This window comes from Chelonoidis abingdonii, chromosome 8 (genome assembly GCF_003597395.2).
Source record: "Chelonoidis abingdonii isolate Lonesome George chromosome 8, CheloAbing_2.0, whole genome shotgun sequence".
In the NCBI taxonomy this organism is placed as follows: domain Eukaryota; kingdom Metazoa; phylum Chordata; order Testudines; family Testudinidae; genus Chelonoidis; species Chelonoidis abingdonii.
The window spans coordinates 4470885-4491309 of record NC_133776.1 but is presented as its reverse complement, the minus strand read 5'-3'; the positions used below and the strand labels follow the sequence as shown (position 1 = coordinate 4491309).

At 44.9% G+C, this 20425-nt stretch overlaps 1 protein-coding gene across 7 annotated transcripts in view; it reads left to right on the top strand.

Moving 5' to 3' along the window:
• LPP (LIM domain containing preferred translocation partner in lipoma) overlaps positions 1–20425 on the top strand; it is a 454652-nt gene that overhangs the window by 369637 nt on the left and 64590 nt on the right. For all 7 annotated transcript variants that reach the window (XM_032777311.2, XM_032777310.2, XM_032777322.2 and 4 more), the window contains one exon: positions 7964–8133. In XM_032777311.2, coding sequence (XP_032633202.1) covers positions 7964–8133 — 170 coding nt within the window. The remainder of the gene's footprint in view (positions 1–7963; positions 8134–20425) is intronic.

The window sequence follows — 20425 nt, the reverse complement described above, 5'->3', positions numbered from 1 at the left end:
CAGGGCTGAAGTATGAATCCAGGTCTGCTGCAGTGTTGAAAAGTAGAGCAGATTCACGAGCCTGACCATCTGCTAGGCTTGTTGGGAGCTCCAGCCCGAGGGCAGAGCTTCCGAAAGGGGCGTTCGCTAGAATCCAAGGGAGAACGCTTCTGCCTGGCTTGGTTAGGTCCTCCCCAGAGTCTGCCTGTGGTAAACGTCTGCCTCAGATCTGGACTTTAGCGTCCAAAATCTGGGTGCTTACCTGAACCTCCCCCAAGCTCACTACCAGCTTGGATTTTACTTCGCTGCCACCAGATAAGATTTAGGCTCTTATCAGCCTGGGTTCCCCAAATACTCCTTGGGGGACCCCCTCTGTGGCCTCCCCAACTTCCTTTGGGAAGACCCCCCACGACTCAGAAATCTGAGTCTACCGGTAAGGGAAAAATCCCCCCTCCCTTCCCTCTCTCCGGCGTCCTGCTCTGAGCCACTGGAGGGAATTGATGCAATCTCCTTTACATCACAATACCAAGAAAACCTTGTCTCCTTTCTCTCCAAAGAGACAGTTTCAAACACAGGGAAACTAAAGTGATTCTTTCTCTTTTTCCCCGTAGCCTGTTTCCGCCCTGGGGACGATATGGAATTAACCCACAGCCTGGCTATTCCCTCCTTTGCCTCACTAGGAAAGAAACTTCCACAAGTGTAAAAAGAAAACTTCTATAAAAGAAAGAAAATACAGAAACAATAATACAGCATTAAGAAGATCAAATACAGGCTCCTTGCTTATAAGAAAAATATAGAATAACACAGTCTGATTAAAATTAACCCAATTCAAAATCAAGTCCAGCAAATCAAACAATTCAGGTCAATACAATATCAAAAGCACAATCACAGCCGATAACTTTGTTTCCTTTTGTACTCACTAAGAATTTTAGTGGAAATATGAGAATAAAGGAGGGAGTTTAGAAAGAAAAGCTTGTTTTCTACCACAGCCAAGGAAAACAAAAAAGACAGAGAACAAAGCCAAAAACCTCCAGAGGTTCCCACCCTTACTTTTGAAAAATCCGGTTTCCTGATTGGTCCTCTGGTCAGGTGTTTGGTTCCCTTTGTAAACCCTTTACAGTAAAAGAAAATTAACCCTTACCTTACCTATCTACTTATGACACTGCCGCAGTGGGAATTCCACATGAAGAAGACTATGGGAGTGCAAACTGCCTCTAGCCCTATGCACCAGCCTCCAGAGCGATGGTACTATCTTGGGAGAGGTCATGGACAAGACACCCTTCCTAGCATAACCCCTTTTGGACAAGCACCTCCTTTCCTCAGCCAGATAATAATATTCACTCTCCTCCAGAGGAAAGCTTCCCCTCCTGTCAGCTTGGGCAAAATCAAGGAGCCTGTTGTGTGCATGGCCAGTAGAACATTAACCAGAGCTCCAGGAGTTCTGGGTTTTGTTTTAAGCTCTGTCACAGTAGTGTGGACTTCTGCAAGTGTCTCACCCCTGTTCGTGAAGGGAGGCAGTGTAGTCTAGTGGTTATAGCACTAGATTGGGACTTGGGAGCCTGGATGTTAGTCTCAGCTATGCCACCGGTGTGCTGGGAGACCTTGGGCAAGTCACTTCCTTCTCTGTACCTCGGTTTTCCCCATCTGCAAAACAGAGCTAATGATAATGCTTGCTTCCTTTGAGAAGTGTTGTATAGTGGAGTTTAGTAGTAGCAGTAGCCTCTCTCTGTGCCCCGTTTCTCTAGTTCTATTGGGGATAACCATGCCTACCTTGCACGGGGCTGTGAGGATTAACAGATTTTTGTGGAGTGCTCGAAAACCCTTGGACGAAAGTCACCAGAGAAGGGGGGAGGAACCTTGTTGTTTTGTTGAGTTATGGTCAATGTTGTCCTCGAAATGCTCTTTTCGCGTCAATATTTCTTCATTAGGAATAATGATTTTTCCACATCCATTGCCAGCCGATTCAAAATTGTCCAAAAGGAAGATGTGCCATGAATTCCTAAAACACACTTGCTGGAGAGCTCCTAAGCAGAGATGATTAGAAAAATAGCACTGGAGAATATACCAGGGTCTTGAGAATGCCAGGGGAGCTTTTAGCTTGATATTTGGTGCAATGTATTTACATATGAAAAATACTGTAATACACTTTGGTAAAGGCAATGTATTCTATTTCTTCTCGTTTATTGTATCCCAGCAGCAATGAAAACCAGGGAGCACATTGGGCTGATCAAGGGAAATTTAAGTGTAATCAATAAGTGTCAGGGGACGTGACCTTGTTTTGATTAACTGTAGTATACTCTACAGTCTATAGACATTTCTTTGAATGCCTGAATTTAAAGCCTTTTGTGGGTGAAGGTCCGTTTGCTTTCTACTCATTATTATTGTTGCTGTTTATATGGTTTTGTCTGAGTGCTGTACCCACAATGAGAGACTATCACTGCCCCCGAAGAACTTACCGTCTAAATAGATAAGACAGACACATGTTGTGTTATCTCCATTTTACAGATGGGAAACAGAAACGCAGAGATATTGGTCCAAGAGCACGAGGTCACACTGGCTTCTTGGCAGAAGGGTGCAACGCCTTCCTTACCATGCTAGAACAGCTCGGGTGTGTTATAGGCAATGATAGATCCTGTTTAAAAGAAGGACCAAGTGTTGGGTTGTTTCATCGTGGTGATGGGTTACGGTTGTGTTCTAGCGTTCCTCCCACTCATCCCACTCAGGCTGACCAAAGGAACAGACTTCCCGTAATTGGAGAAGAGGCGCGCGGGGATCCATGCGGGCTTCTCCCTTAGTCATGTCAGGTTCAGGGGAAGGTGAGAAAGCAGCCGCTTCCCGGAGATCTCTCCCAGCAGTAGTAGGGACAGGGCATGAGGCTCACTTGGGGCTTCCCTTCACCTCCCTGGACCCACGTCATAATACTCCAAACCTTTATGTAACTGAGACCCCATTTGGGTTTAGTCAGGAAAGTTACAGAAGAAAAGGCTGGTGCATTACTGTCCACCAATTTCTGCTATGAAACTATCACCTATAGTGGCACCTGCTGTTGACAGCTCCTCAGAGAACTCTCAGTGGACACAGACTGAACATCCCCTAAAACCTGTCCCTGCAGGTTAAGACTGAGGCACATTGGTTGGGGCAACATGAAGGAAGCATGCCCTGACGGTGCTGCATCTGCTCCAGGCATTGCAGAACTCCAAGAGTAGCTGCCAATACAATCCATTTCAGCAGCGGTGGGGAAAAGAAAGCTTGGGGTGGGGGGCGGAAATGGTGATGCTGCACAGATCCATCTTGGTGAAGTTTATTGTTAGTTTCGTCATTTGTCTTTAACCTGCCTTTAAAGGGCTGTCTGTGTCTTTGTCTCTGTCGGAAGCAACTGGGTCATGTTGTTCTGTGTTGCTATTGTAATATGCCACCCACTATTTTTCTCATAGGTTATTTTTGTAATCGTTGTGCGCAATCTGTTTGTTCTCCGAGGTTTGCGTGCCTAGCCTTTCCTGGTAAGTAATAGTGCTTGGACTCAGGTATAGACATTAACTAGTTGGTTGGAGGCAGCAGGAAAATATTGAGAAAGGAAACATGGGATCTTTAATTGAGGTGAATCTAGCCACAAATTTGTTCACAATTAGCAATGGTCTTGTGTGATTGGCCCGCAGGAAAAGTATACCTTCATTCTTTGCGGCAGCAATGGTAGAGAGTGCATTATCTGTCACATGGATTGTTTTTTTCTTCTCACAGGCTGATTGTGCCATAGAGGTTTCAGCTAAAAACAGACGATATGTTGAATGGTATTCAGTGCTTGCAGTTTCCATTGACTTCCCAGTGGCTACAGGTATTCAGCTTTGGTCAAACCCAGGCCCAGAGGCAGCCAATGTTTTCAGTCATGGGGGCCTAGAGATGGGATCCTAAATCTGTATTTTGGCACATGAGTACACAGAAGTGGCATGGAGGAGGGTTCAGAAGTAGCGAACACCCACAAATCCTGAAAATCAGGGCACTTGTATGTATTTCTAGGTCTAAATATGGATTTAGGAACCTACCTTTAGGCTCCCAGGTTTGAAGATTTTGGCTTAAGTGACTTCCTCCCCGGCTATCAATAGCAGAGCTGAGAACAGACCTTATACCTCCTGATCCCCAGCATACATCCTGCCCGTTGCACCCCATGATATGCAGCCGTCCCACAGCATCCCAGTTTACACATAGACTTCTGAAGACATCTTTGGGCCCTTCAGCTCTCCTGGGTGACTGGTTCCAGCAGCACCTCTGTCTTCAGATGTAACAGTGAAAGCTGGGAACCGCTGATAAATTAAGATGGGTTAGGCTTGGCTAGTACTTGAATGGGAATTCTGTGCAAAAACCCAGAATGGCTGAAGCTGTGTGGGCTGGGGAAAGCTGGAACAGCAGAAGTCCTGGAGGAAAACCTTAGGAGCAACCAAGTACTCCCCTGGCCCCTGTAATAATATGTGAGCACCTGGTTCAAATCCCTGCTCCAACTCAGGCAATGTGAGGATTTGAACCCAGGTGTCACCTGTCTTGAGTGGGGGTCTAACTACTGGGGTAGAGGAGTGGTTGGGGCACCAGCAGCATGTTGTTTTGTGAGAAGGAGTTGATCTGGCTTGGGAGCCGAACTCCAGGAGAGGATTGATGCCTACCAATCCCGAACAGAGATGGGTGTCTAAGTGGGCCAGAAGGAGGCACCAAAGTCCTTATCAAGGATCAGGCCCTCTCCTTGGTATTTCCGATTGATTAGGATAGGCAGTCCTCCACTGAGCATGCTGACATCTGACTCCCATTCGGAGGTGCCTCATGCTCCCCAGGGGCTAAGGAGTCCACTGGGAAGCCAGGTGCTTAAAGTTAGATACCGCGACACTAAATCCCCATTGTGGATCTCTCCCTTTGTGGCATGTGCCCAAGGTCATAACACGAGTTGGTAGCTCAGCTGGGAAATGAACCCAGATTTCCCGCGTCCCAGTGCAGAGCCTTAACCAGGAAAGTTGCCGGCAAATAGCTTGCTGTAGCAAATGAAAGTGACGCACTGGCCGGAGGAAGAGGTATATTCAAGTGCATGGGAACTGGCTGAATGATGAATAGAAGGCAGGGGAAAATACGATGCCGCATATTCCATTCACATATTAACACAGGAAACTGAGAAGCGTTTGCATAGACATTACATTACTCTGAGTCCAAATGCCTCATAAAAATGATACTGAATGATCACAGAACGGCACACAGGGGAGGTTAAGTTCTCCTGGAGAGTATTCCCTCTGGAAGAACGCTGTGTGAAGTAATACACTAATGGCTTTCAATTTCATGTTTTACATAGAGAGATATTAACTGCTCCCCAGGCGTCACTTCTTATTACAGCAATGCTGCGTAAGCGCTTTGGATGACCACTGAGCACTCTTGGCCTTGTCCACCCAGAGAAGGGAGGGTAATGGGGGGCTCTGTCATGTCACAGATGAAAAAGACCTTTTTAGTCCATTTCATCTGTCTCGTTGCTGCAGAGAGACTGTTCCTTGGTCCTCATTGTTAGGAAACTTTTCCACCACTTTCTCACCACGTACTGCGTCCTAAATTACTCCTCTCCGAGTATGGCAAGGGACATCCATGTAAGAGGAAGCATAGCAAAGTGGTTAGAGCATGGGGCTGTGAATCAGGACACCAAGAGCGAATGATCTAGAAAGCTACACTTTAAGAAAAAAAATCTATTTATTCCCCTGTGACAGGGTGAACTTACCCTGCACTGGATGGGGAAGGGTTAGCTCCTCACTGTGGGTAGAGGAAACCACACCCCCGCGTCCCTACTGGGCATGCTCCAGATGTAGCAGCAGTATAAGAGGGAGTAGCCCAGCACAGTCTGGGCTGACTGCTGGAGAGGAAGGATTCTCCTTGCTGGCTCCTGCCCCGGAACCACTGGAGCCCTGAACCACAGAAGCCAAAGTTCCAGGGCCCATTCAGTACTGCACTAGGCAAGGTCTCCCCCACCCTGTCACATCCCCCCAGCTGGGCTTCCCAGTGTGCTCCTATCTGCTCTCTGACCTAAAGTATTCCCACCAGGTTGCTCATACTGTAAGTTCTTTGCGGCAGGGTCTGTATTATGTATCCCTTACAGTGCCAACTACACTGATGCAACTACACAAATAAGAATGATTTGGGTTCCATTCCAAGCTCTCTTAAGAGATCTCAAATATCACCTTGCCCACCTCATTCTGAAGAGTCTTAAAGTGCCTTCCATGATTTATGTCCTGGAACCCCTTTACTTGCTGCTGAAACGCGCTTGCCCAGCACAACAGCTGTTGCCGTATAGCCGCACCGTGCACTAGTTTGGGACAGGCAGTGAAGAAGCTGTAAGCACATGGGCATTCATGTCATCATCTCTTCCATGCAAGCAGTAGACAGTTTCAGCCACCTGGACAATTGAGCAGGCTGATTTTCTATTAAACTTTACAAGGGATTTAATTTTTCAGATAGATACACACGCGCCACTAAATTATTGCACATTTTGTGGTTGGGTTATTTAATTATTTGAAAGGACATCTTTCAACTGAATGTGTGATGCCATTTGAACAGCCATCTCTTGGCCATCATCCTGCCCTCTTTGCATAGTCTTCACTTCGCTAGCAACCGTCTCACTCCACTTGCCAAATCCCAAAGGTGTGATGCAATATTGTCCCACTGTTCCCTTCTGCTCCCCCACCTGTCTATCCAGCCATCGTCTCTTGTCTTGTATTTAAGTTGGAAACCTTTGGGACGAGGACCGTGATTTTGTTCTGTGTTCGTACAGCATCTAGCACCATGTGGTCCTGGTCCGTGGCTGCGTCTTCTAGGTGCTACAGTGATACAAATTATAAATAATAATGTCTGACAAGACCCAAAAGGAGGGACACAGAAATTATTCATGCAGAAAACTAGATATGTCCATGAAATCTCCTCCTTTAGTGGGGTAGAAACCTAAGCTTCTATAAATTAGAGTGACAACATAGCAAGTGTGAAAAATCAGGACACTTTTTTTTGGGGGGGTGGACGGGTGGTATAGTTGCCTATATAAGACAAAGCCCCTAATATTGGGACAGTCTCAATTATATTGGGATGTCTGGTCACCCTACCGCAAATCTTTATTGCTCTGTTGAACTCTGTGGAATTATGCTGAATTTCACCAGCTGAGAACCTGGCACTATCTCTGTTCCATAATGCTGCATGTCTGAGCTAAATCATTATCAATGCTGAACGCTAGTAGTGTGGAACATCAACAGTCAGCAGCGTAGAACAGCAGAGTGGGGCTGAAATGAGTGATGTCCCTCGGAGAAGTGCTTTTCACTGCGTTGAGTACTCCCACCTTCCCTTTTTCAGCTTCTGTACCACAGGCTTCTTTTCGGAAGTGCCCTTTCTCGTGAGCTAAGCAACTTCACTCAGCATCCCTCCCCTTTAAAACATGCGTCCCACAAAGCACTTCTGCATCAGCTTCTCCAGCCAAGCCCGGTCTTTGTCCGTGCCTGCTGTGTCTTGTCTCTGTGTGTGCACCCTGGATTGTCTGTTTCTGTAGAACTGTATGCCTGCAGCGTGAGAGATTGGTGTTGCAATCTCCCTAGCCATTCAGTCCTTAATTTCTTTGCTGCGACTCCTACCAATGGTGCTCACTGCGCTGGCGGTTCCTGGGGCGAGAATGCAGGGAGCTGCATTGAGACTACTCACGTAAGCCACCAAACAGCCTTCCATAGGTGACAAGTGTTAGTCTCCATTGGTATGGGCTGCATTCGGTGTAATGACATACAAGTGAAAGGCACCAGAGCCTGGGGTCCAGCCCCAGAGCCATCTGATCCTCCAGAATGTGCACATCTTTCCTAGGCACGAGATTGTTCTTTGCGGCGGAGGACAGGAATTGTACATGACCATGTTGTGACATTGTACCTCAAGCTAGCACCAGGGAACCCCCGTATTCACTGCTTTGAGATGATTAGGACGTCTCTTCTCTCTTTCCCCCCAGGCCGCTGTTCCCGTTGCGGTGAGAATGTTGTCGGGGAAGGCACTGGCTGCACCGCCATGGACCAAGTGTTCCACGTGGAATGTTTTACCTGCGTGACCTGTGGTAACAAGCTCAGAGGCCAGCCTTTCTACGCAGTGGAGAAGAAAGCGTATTGTGAACCTTGCTACATCGTAAGTGCCAAGGCTTCTTTTCAACATGAATACAAACCAACAGAGTTTAGACATCTGTTGATACACCCCTCCCTGCTGTAGATTGCAGCGTCGCCTTACAATTAAGGGTGAGCAACTCAGCTTGGATAGAGTAAGAACAGACCCATCCGTGATGTTCAGAAAAAAGTTAATTTTTTTCCCCCTCTCCCTCTTGCACATGATTTCTGGTGTCCATCCAGGCCTTAAAACAAACATGCCAAAATAGAAAGAACATTTTCTTGTGATAATCTCAGCCTGGCTGGGAAGAGAAGTAACAGCACTCTTAGGAGAAAGCCCTGTTCCCAAAAGCTTTCCACTGTAAGAGACCTGATTCTGAGATCCTTGGGTCAGCAAAACTCCCACTGAAGGAGGAGTGAGACTGAAGGATCATGACGTAACTTTGCAACCACACAGAACGATAAAAGCCACCGAACAGCATGCAAACTTTAGGCCCCATCCGTTGCCCTTTGAAATCAGTAGGGGTCCATCCACCAGTTTCAAGGGCCTTTGAATCCAGATGCCTTTTGTGGTACACCCATTACCCATTACAGAATCTGCATTTACCATGCCCTGGTATTTTGGCAGTTTGAGGGGAAAAAATAGTTATAATCCCTGTATTTAGAATAACTGAAGCTGCAGAATATCGCAGAAAAATTCTGTGAAGACCGATGAATCATCTTTGTGTAGATTTCTCTCTAATTCCTAGAATCCTTTCTCTCAACACTGGCTTTTGTCAAACATCGCTCAGTTATATTTATTCTCACCTAACTGCAAGGTGAGGGGCTACAGCCAGGGGAACTAAGCCTCCAACTTTGAGTTTCCTTTGCAAGATCAGGAGCCTGTCCTGCAAGGAACTGAGTGCCTCCTGTGAGATGCTGAGCACTCCGCATTCACATTGTGTCAGGGGGGAAATGAGGGTTTGGCACTTCCCAGAATCAGGCCTTCTTGAGACCCAATACCTGAAACCCATTTGCTACTTGGTAAAAGCTTTAATTCCTTGGTAACGTTCTTTCATCACTTTTTTATTATTTATTATCATTACTACTTCAGAACATGATAACAATGCCTCATTATTCCTTGCCATTGCTACATGTCCTTTGCAGTGGGATTATTGCTAAAGTGTTGAATGCAATAATGGAGGATTGATGCTGCCTTATTTACAGTAGCAGTGGTGGATGGTCCTGGTTAATTGGCTCTTAAGAACGAAATGGTTTTTTGATTGAAGATGTGCTTTTAAAACCATTTCTCTTTTTAATGTTAGCATTAAAATTATTGTGCCATCAAATTCTTAAGGTTAATTTTGTGGCACGTGTGTTAGCCCTTGGGAGGAGACCATAATTCATTGCAAGGTGTGTCGTAATACACTCGGGGCAGTGCTTGATATCGCTGAAGTTAAATGTCCCATTGACTTCGGGCTGGGATCTGCTGGTAGGTTAATACTATTTTTTTTTTAAACCAGGCATTATTTCTTCATTGCGCATCTGTTTTAGTTTGGGAGAACATCTGCATTAGTCACTGTAATAATGGGTTGAGATTATTTAATCCTATTACTTATACACTTCATTAGCCTAAGTGAATTGTTGGCAAGGGTTCAGTAAACGTCCTATGTTGGGAGATAAAAGGATGAGAGAAAAAATACAGAAGGATTCTGTTCCTCATCTTCTTTCAAATTTATCTTCTGTCTTTTTAAGGGATAAAGCAATGATAATTGCTTGGCTGCATCTGCAATAGTAAATTCCACACTACTGCTTTGAACGCAGAGGAAAGGATAAACTTTTTATTTTTATAGCTTCTTTGAAATGATTCGGCAAAAAAATTAAAAGTGTCCTTTAAATGTTCACCTGCACAAGCCACAAAAAAAGAAGCTTAAAGGCCTGGTACAAACCACTCCTGGGAATCCGATCTGTTGCTGATGTGAAAACAACATTAATGGAGTTACATACCCATAGCATTACATAAATAGGGGCAGTGATTTTAAACATCCGGACGGGGAAACTGGAGCCAAGAGTTTGATTCAGCAAAGCCCTTAAGCATGTGCTGGACTTTAAGCACGTGCCTAAGTCCCGTTGTCTGGAATGGCACATAAATATGTATTTTCAAAACATGCCTAGATGACTTCGGAGCCTATGTGCCATTTCAAAAGCAACTCTAGAGTCCAAGTCTTCTTGAAAGTCTTGTGCTTTGCTGCGTTGGGGCCTGAATGATGTGCCCATGGCTGCACAGCAAATCAGTGACTGAAGCAGGCTTAGAAAGTAGAGGCCAAATTCTCAGGTGGCATAAAGGAGCATAGCTCAATAGAGCTACCCCAATTTATTCCGGCCCCAGGAATTCTTGGCTTCTGTTCCAATACTCAAACCACTAAACCATGCTGCCTCTCTGATATGAAAGAAGACAAGAAAGTGTTTGCCTCTTCCAGATTTATAAACCAGGAACTGTTTGCTCTTCTGATAGTTCGCTCTGAGTGACTGCACCATGTGTGTCTGCATAGTCAGGCCACAGGCAAATAAAATGAAAGCTTTTGAACAGCTAAAAATTGGCAGACGTTTCCGATGTTACTCTTGGGGTGGTGGAGCCATAGTTAAGGCTGCAACGGAAATTATGTTTAATTAGTTAATATCAGTGATCTCGTGTTTAAAAAAAAAGAAGTGAGTAAACTAACCTAAACTAAAATACAAATTCCCCCAGTGAGATGTTGGTAAACTCCAGTTACCCACGTTTAGCCTTGACCATGCTACTGGTCAATATTGATGATAAAAGCCCGCAAAAGTATCTCTCTGGTTTTGTTTATCATTGCTCCTCTTAACACAAAATGTTCAAACAGAGTCAGGTCCAAAACCTACAGTCACTCACCCCTTGACCAATTCCTTATCCCCATCTCAGAAAAAAAATGCCACACAGTGTTGAGAACTTGAGTTTGATCCTAGAATTAGTTCCTAACTTTTAAGCACCCAAACAAAAGCATTTAATAAAGACTGACGACTATTGCATTGCAATTGCTAAATTCTACAAATGCATTTTTAATTCTGGTTCTCATGCTTTTGCTCAGTATTATTAATTTTATTCCTAAAACACCATCTTCCTCCCTGCATCAAGACACCTGCGGTCACTTAAAAGCAGTTGTGATAAGTGAAGTGTTAACATCGGGCAGATGTGTCACCCCCTGTCACTACTGCAGTCAATCTAACCCCTAAAATGTGACGATATGTCTCCAGTCTAACTAGATCCTCCGATACATGAGCCATGTAGCGGGGCTACAATCTGTTGTCAATGTTAATATACTTTTTCCCTCTTGCAGAGAAATTTACTGCCAAAAGCCTTTGGTTTGCTTGCTCAGTATTTGGGGAAGTTTTTGCATTGGGTTTGTATAAAGAAGAGGTTAAGGGGAATATTGCAAACATTGTCATAAAAGATTGAAGAGCAAGATGTTCGAGCCGTGCCAGCTGTCTCCTTTCCAACGATAGTATTACCATAAGGACTGAACGCAAGGTTAACCAGACATACTGGTCTGGCAGGGATGCTGCTGTTTTGCAAATGGGAGTGTTTTTTGATGTCCTGATGACTTTCTCTGGGACATCGAAATTTCCTTCCATTCTTCATCCCTGCTTCTTGGCAGTTGCTCCCCGTGTGGTAACAGTCAGTGATAAATGATCTGTATGGCCAAGTCCTGAGAGATGCTGAGCACCTGTCATTGCCACTGCCTGCAATAAGATGGTGAGTACCTTCCCAGGTTTTCCCTGTTGTATGAGTGTCAAGGTCACCAAGTATCAGGACCTGATGGAGCTGGCTGGGTGCCTTGGGGAAGAGGATGGGAGAAAGCATAAAAAATTCTTCAGGCAAACTGGAAATATTCAGTAGTCAAAGCTGAGGGACCTCAGAGAAGAATGTCAAAAATTAGGGGGCTGGACGCAATGAGAGGTGAACTAACAAGAGCCAAGTTATCATGAGGCAGAGCTGGCCTTCCATTTTTAACAACTCCACCTGGAACTGGGGAAGTCAAATGGTGCAGTATTTCAGGTGCCAAGCCAAAACTCCGGAGATGTGGGTTCGATTCCTGCTTCAGCTATTTTCTGTGTTGTCAACTTTTCTCTTTCCTGGTGTTGTCAACTTCCCTGGAGAAATCATTTAGGGTAAAAAAAAAAAAAAAATGTAAAAGCTTGTAAATCACTGAGGAGACTGTCCCATTAATTTTCAGTGGGCCTTGAACTCTTAAGGTTTGTTAGGAGAGTGTGGTTTGGAAAGTGTTACCCTAATCTTTCTGTGCCTCAGTTCCCCGGTGGCAAAAATGGAATAATAATACTCCCTTTCTCCCACCATTTGTCTGGCTTGTCCATTTAGATTGTAAGTGGCTCTGTCTCCTGCAATATGTTTGCATAGCACAGTGGGACCTGCATTTAGTATGTTGGTGATTTTTTTGCAGGTCATGCTTGTTGGTCTGGTGATTCCTTCTGGCCTTGGACTCTGAATCTGCTCCCATTGAAATCAATGGCAAAACTCCCATTAATTTGGATGGGAGAAGTTAGACCAGTGCTGATTGCTTCTGAGAGAGAGAGGCCTGTGAAGTAACATTAACGTGCACAGATCTAAAGTCTGAGGTCAATCCCCACTGTAAAATTACATCTGTTTTTTAAAAGAATTCTAAATCATATATGTAGATATTTCAGCACTAAGTTAGCAATAATGTAACAATTTAAATTGGATAAGAAAAGAGAAGCTATAATTTAAAGAATGTTTTAGGAATTTTTAAACCCTTTATTCTTGTTTTTGTGAAGCGACATATTGAATTTGAGAGTAATTTATGGAAAGTGTTGCCTGTGTGGTGTTGCGAGTGCTCCGCAATTTGAATTTAAACTGCTCAATGAGATCATTAAGACTATTATGCATCTTTTCCTAAAGAGTTTGAATTCAAAGTGACAACTCGAACAGAAATATAAAGTCATGCGCTTCTTAAATCATGGAATGGGTTTGTCCTCAAAGAATTGAATTGAGATCAGCATTATTCTGTACGCCCTATCTTAGGAACGCTGCTGCTAATGTAACATGATGCCTCTGAGTGGATTGTCAGCAGTGGGAATTGAACCCAAGACATCGGAACCTAAGAGACCCAGCTCTGTTAGCTAAGCCTCTAACGGGCTCATCAGCATCCATGGCTGGCCCAGCCACCATTAGGGGACAGACTGCCACACCAACTAGGCATGGGCTATACTAGTACGCAGCCGTTGTAGGGTTGCCAGTTTTGGTTGGATGTATTCCTGGTGGTTTCATCACGTGACGTAATCTCTAATTCCCCATTAATCTAGATTTCCTGGAGATTCCAGGACAATCCTGGAGGGCTGACAGAACTGTTGCAGCCAGGATATAAAACAGACCAGCCTCTGGAGCTGCTCTGGTTTAATCCAGGGACCTCCAGTAGCTCCAGAGTCCAGGGGGTGCAAAAATGGAATAGGTAATAGTCAGTGTACCAGCACCTACCCCTGTGAGCCTTTGCATGTTTGTTCAGAGCTAGGAAAGTTTGTTGATTCCAAACTTGCCCTTCCTAGCTTGGAAGAGGGGGAGGGGAAGAGAGAAACTGAATATTTTGTCCTTAGACAAAATGAAAAGAGTATTTTTCCCTTTTCTTTTTAAAGTAAATAGTCTCCTTTTGAGTGTGTGGCTATAAAAAAGAGACTGTGGGGGTGATGAGAGTACTGTGTGGTAACTCCTGTATAGAGAAGCAGGTGGGTCATAATAGAGAGGACAAGGACCAATTATACTCATTAGCCAACAAGGACAGAACAAACTGTCCATGTGCTGAAGTTGCAGCAGGGGAAATGCCAGGAGAATGTGATAGAAAATTTCATAATACGGGGCTTTGCCAAGAGTGGTGATGGGATCACCTTGGCTGGAGATTTTCAAAGCCAGACTGGACACCTATCAATTAGGGGTGGTTTGAGGATAATGAGATCAATTTGTTTGCAATACAGCAGGATGTGCTTGGACATCCCTCTGAAAATCCTTATTTCCACAGGCATGAGAATAGGGCCAGATCCTGCCTTTCCAGGAGGTAGGTCTGTCTGCAGGCTACCTTTAGAGACAAAGCAGAGGGGAATATGTTAGCCAAATGCACATAATCGCAAATTAAATCCTCTCCTTACCTGCTAGAGCTCCGGGACAGGTTGGGGGGAGGTGGTGCTGTCCAGCTAGTTCCAGAGTCCTGCTAGCACAAGGCTTCATGCTTCAAGGTGGGGAGCGATATGGTTCCTTTGAACAGGAGCAGCATACTTGCCCCCGGCTTGTGTACTCTGCACAGTGCAACATTCCACCCCTGCCCCCTGTGCAGCAGACCCTACTTCTTGGAAGTCTGAGCCCTGAGAGCTGTTTGTTTGTTTAGATCATTTCCTTTAGTGTTTAAGCCTACCCCTGTCCCAGGCTCTGGTCGCCTCTACACAGACCTCCCGCAAAAAGATGGAAATATCAGGGGAAGGCACATTTCTGGGGAGCCCTTGACTCTGAAAATCCCTTCCAGGCCAGTTTGACGGAGCTCAAATCTTTTAGCAGATTGCTTTCCAGGAAAGCTCTGTTCTCTTACTAAGCTGTGGACCCTCTCTTTGCTCTTTCAGCATTTTATAATTTAGGTGAATTTTACAAATTTTAAAAAAATAGGAAGTGCCAGGCAATGATATGAGATACACTGTTCGGGAAGGCCCTAACTTTAGAAATGTTGGAGGCAGATGTTCTCTCTGTCACAGAAGTAGAATGAAATGGTCAGGGACAAGCTGTGTCCTACAGTGTTAAACTGCCACATGTTCTCGCCTGGATTTCCCACCCAGTGGGGTGAGTTCCATTCAATAACATTTCCAGTAAGGACAACGCCTCCCCTTTCAGCTGGACCGCTGGGATTTTACGGGTCCAGGACTGTGCAGCTGCTAAAGGATTGGTCTTCAATACATGGCACTGACTGCAGCTGTTCCTGGCTGTGCAGAGAGATTGCTCCTTAGGTGTCCTAGCTCGTGTGTCCTGCTGTTAGCAGATTGGTGTGCTGCAATGGCAGACATTGCTGAGGAAAATCATCTCATTCATTTGAATCCACGTGGCATGGGAAGAGTTTCTCTCTACTTTAAAAGAAAACACTGACGCATAAGGAGTGCTCCAGGCACTCACATAGGCCTGTTTTTACTGGAGCCTCCTCCTCCTGTCACCAAACCACCTGTGTTTCTCCCCCTTTGTTGTTATTCCAGTAGCACCCAGAGCCTGCACTGATACTGGACCCGGTTCTGCTGAGCAAACAGAGCGAGAGACAGTCCCTGCTCCAGAGAACTCCCAGTGCAAACAGCCAAGGGTGAGGGAGAAGGTGGATTGTTATCCCCAAGGCCCAAAGAGGTTCAGTGACTTGACTTGCCCAGGGTCACACAGAAACAGGAGCAGAATCCAGCGCTTCTCAGTCCCAGTGCGGTGCCCATCATGCTGACCAATGTTGTCTCATTGTTTCCTTGTACTCCCTCCATCTGTCTTTATCCGTCTGTCTCTTGTGTTATCCTGAGATTATCAGCTCCTTGGGGCAGGACCGGCTTTTTGTTCCGTATGTGGACAATGCCTAGCACAATGGCTAGGCTCCTATGTGCAACGGTAATAGAAATCATTAACCACAAGTCCGTCTGTCCTCCACCATCTCTGTCCTTTTGGAACCCGGACGCTCTGCTGCTTTAAGCTAGGGGCTCGCTCTCTCTCCTTCAGGGGCGTGCAGCTGCTAGCACAGTGGGGCTCTGATTCCCCACGAAAGTGACATACATCATAATGTGTGCGGGAGAGTGACGTGCAATTGCTCTGCAGGTGCGGCAGGCAGGGAGGCAGTGTGACAGGATGGCATGTTATCAAGTGTTAATCATTGCTCATCCATCGCGCGTTGTTCTTGCCTTTTGTTTAAAATAGATGAGAGAATTATTTTAAGGGGGTGTTGCTTTTCATAAGTGTATGTGTAAAAGGGCATTTATCATCGGTGTGTGTAATTCCATCCAGTCTGTGGTATTTAGCCATCGGGGCTATAAAGAAAGAATATGGCATTTAAGTCAGTTAATTCAGTTCTGAAAACCTGGTCTTGAATCAATAGGGGGTTAATTTTTTGCCTTTGGTTTGACTGGGGGGAGGAGGAGGTGTTAGTTGTTTTGCACTTGGGCCAATACATTAGCATTATACCACATTGTAGCATTGTTAATAGCCAGAGTTACCAGTTAAAGGCCTTTGACCTGAAGCTACTCCTTGCTTACGATGCTTTGAGTGTTCGGGCTGCTCTGCCTTTTCATAGTATGGATGTAGCAGGTTTGAGTTATCCTTGCCCAATTTTTTCAGAGAACAAAGAGTCTCCTCTCTCTCTTAGCAAAAATGCCCTCCTACTTAGTCCAGGCAGCAGTTTGCAAAGCTTGTGGCCAGGGAAGAGTGGAAAAGTAGAGCATGTTCTTTGTGAATGCTGCTTCGGTCAGATGCTTTGTTGAAGCCCCCTCAAAAGGAGCTTTGCTTTGGGAGAAAGTTCCATCTTTGAACTGATCCTGCCTCCAGAAGGGCTCTGGTTTTGGCACTCGGCAGCGTTGGTTCGACTGCGCGCAATGTTTGCAGTAAAGGAAACTGTCTGACTTGCCGCCATACACACGCAAACCCCAGTGGGTTTGGTAGATTTCTGGTTAGAAAAACAGCCTAATGCCAGCGAAGGGAAAGGACAACAAACAGTGACGGTGACCAGAGGAAAAGTTTATTGATTCTAAACTGTATCACAAGTGCTGGCTGCACAGAGAGGGAGAAAGCACATTCCAAGTGCATCTGCCCTTCCCCCTCGGCTGCACTGATTACAAAGCTGTGGGCCAAGAATAATATTGACAGAAAAAGTAAATCGTCCACTTGGGCATTTTACCAGAAGGAAGACCAGATTACATGTGGAGTTTAATTCTTAGCCCGGGCTTTGCCAGGGATAAGAAGTTATTGCATGCTGTGCATGTAGCACTGTCATTGCTAGCGGAGAACATGTTGGTAGATCAACCACCAAGACCTATAGTGTCTATAGTTATCACTCGTCAGTGTCAAGAAAACCACCTGCATAGGCGGCGACAGCTACCCTATTGTGGGAGACCCGGGCTTGGTAGGTGGGATCTGTCAGAATGCCAAGAGGGTTTAAGGCATGTGACGTGGTTTGCATAGCTTTGCCCTGGCTGTCCCCTTGACTTGTTTTCCTTTGTTCAGTGCATTTCCCATGGAACGTTTAGCTTAGATGCTGCACGTGGTTTTTCACAGGGATTCTGCCTTGTACCCTGTTGCATACATTGAGAGATAGATTGACCTTAAGTACTGCAAGGAAGTGAAATGGGTTTGCTCTGGGACTCAGCAATCTGTATAACCTCATTACTACGTGGCCCTAGCTTCAGACGCTCCCACTTGGATAAGAAATGATCTTAGCAAATGTATCCAGTGTTTTCTTCGAGGGTTTATGGATTGATTTTTTTAACAGCAATCACATATAAGACATGATTTTGACTCCTAGACTTTAAAGCCGGAAGTAACCATCATGATCATCTCATCTGACCTCCTGCACGTCACGGGTCACTGAACCTCACCCAGCCACTGCTGTGGTAGGCCCATAACCTCTGGCTGAGTTCTGAAGTCCTCAAATCATCATTTAAAGACTGCAAGTTACTGAGAATCCACCATTTAACACTGGTTTAAACCAGCAAGTGACCCGCACCCCACACTGCAGAGGAAGGTGAAAAACCTCCAGAGCCTCCTTGGGGAAAATTCCTTTCCAACCCCAAATACGGTGATCAGTCAGATTCTGAGCATATAGGCAAGACCCACCAGTTGGACACCTGGGCCCTCCCCATCTAGTGTCCCATCTCCAGCCGTTGGAGATATATGCTAATAGAAGTCACAGATGGGCCATGTGCAACTGTTGGCAGTCTCATCATACCGGCCCCTCCATAAACGTATCACGCTCAGTCTTAAAACAAGTTAGGTTTTTCACCCCCACTCACTCCATGGAGGGCTCTTCCAGAACTTTACCTCTCTGATAGTTACAAACCTTCACCTAATTTCAAGCCTGAACTTATCAATGGCCAGTTTATAGCCATTTGTTCCTGTGCCAGCATTGGCCTTTAACTTAATTAACTCCTCTCCCTCTCTGGCATTTAGCCCTCTGATGTACTTACAGAGAGGGATCAGATCTCCCCTCAGCCTTCATTTGGTTAGGCTAAACAAGCCAAGCTCTTTGAGTCTCCTCTCATAAGACAGGTTCACATTCCTTGGATCATCCTGGTAGCCCTTCTCTGCACCTGTTCCAGTCTGAAATCATCTTCCTTACATGTGGGAGACCAGAGCTGCACACAGTATTCCAGATGAGGTCTCACCAGTGTATAATGGTACTAACACTTCCCTGTCTCTACTGAAAATACCTCGCCTGATGCATCCTAGGATTTTATTAGCTGTTTTCATGGCTGCGTGACATTGGCAGTTCATAGTCATCTTGTGATCAATCAATAATCCAAGTCTTTCTCATCCGCTGTTGATTCCAAAAGCAGCAGACTGTCCTGTGGCACCTTATAGACTAACAGACATATTGGAGCATGAGCTTTCATGGGTGAATACCCACTTTGTCGGATGCATGAAGTGGGTATTCACCTACGAAAGCTCATGCTCCAATACGTCTGTTAGTCTATAAGGTGCCACAGGACTCTTTGCTGCTTTTACAGATCCAGACTAACACGGCTACCTATCTGATACCTGTTGCTTCCAGCTGATTCATCCCCAGCTTACAGCAAAAATTCTTGTCATTAGATGTTGCACAATTAGATGTTGTCCCATTTCTATTACTCCAGTTTTCACAGTCATCCAAATCTTTGTGTATGATGTTCAGGTTTTCCTCCTGTATTGGTAATACCTCCCAGTGTTGTCATCCACAAACTTTATTAGCACAGGGTTCTATGGGGAGGCTGAAAGTATCTCCCAGGAAGTGCTGGGGTTTGGAGAAGAGCTTTCTGATTATTTTCATTTACTGGCTGGCCGAGTTAATTGGTTACCATGTGACTGTTTAATGCCACTAATGGATGAAGTTTGTGTCGTTATATATAATTTGTAATTCTGCTGGGTGGTGGTGTAAGATTAATTGATGATCACGGTGCCTAGAGCTTTTTGTCTAGGTATCTTTTTAAACCACTGTATACATCTAAATAAATAACAAATACGGTGATTCTAGCAGCATGTCTGCACTACCTGAGCGCTAAACACTGAAATTGACCAGATCAGTCTTTTTTCACTGTCCCTGTTGCGAGAAGTGCATGAAGCAAGCTAACAGCATCAATGGTGAAACGTAAATCAGGTTCAGGGTGTTATTAGTAACATGGGCAAGGACTGTCTCTCTTAAAAGCTTGATTATTATCGTAACTCTTGACACTGTCGCTTCTTTATTTTATTTTTATTTAATTGATTTTAACCAATATGTTACTGTGGCACTCTTCCACCAGAGGTGTCTGTGCAAATGCGAGCAGTGTTAAAGCCTGAAAACACTTCTTAAATTAGTAAATATTTCCTTCAGAAAGCCACTGTGACCGGACATGTTTTAGGAGGCAAAGTAAAATTACAGCAATGTTCTCTACTCTGTTTGAGTAACTTTTAAACTTTTTTTAAAAGTTAAATGTGCTGCCAAATATTTATCTTCTGTCATGGAAAGAAAAATATTTGTTTGATGTTCTATTCTCCTTGGCATTTAGCTGTTACTTGGAGCTCTCAAAAGTCTCTGTATTCTCCTAGCATGGTGATAGGTTTCAGAGGGGTAGTCGTGTTAGTCTGTATCAGCAAAAACAATGAGGAGTCCTTGTGGCACATTAGAAACTAACAAATTTATTTAGGCATAAGCTTTTCCTCCCTTGGTATTCACCCCTTCTTGTCAACTGTTGAGAATAGACCACTTCCACCTTAATTGAATTGGCGCGTTAGTACTGACCCCCCCACACTTGGTCATGCAACTCCCATCTTTTCATGTGTTGTGTAGTTATACCTGCCCTACTGTATTGTCCACTCCATGCATCTGATGAAGTGGGTTTTAGCCCATGAAAGCTTATGCTCAAATAAATTGGTTAGTCTCTAAGGTGCCGCAAGGACTCCTCATTGTTTCTGTAGTCCTGTCATAAACAGAAAGTTAAGGGTTAATGTTTCTTTTACCTGTAAGGGGTTAACAAACAGTGAACCTGGAATACCTGACCAGAGGACCAATCAGGAGACAAGATACTTTCAAATCTTGGTGGAGGGAAGTGTTTGTTTGTGT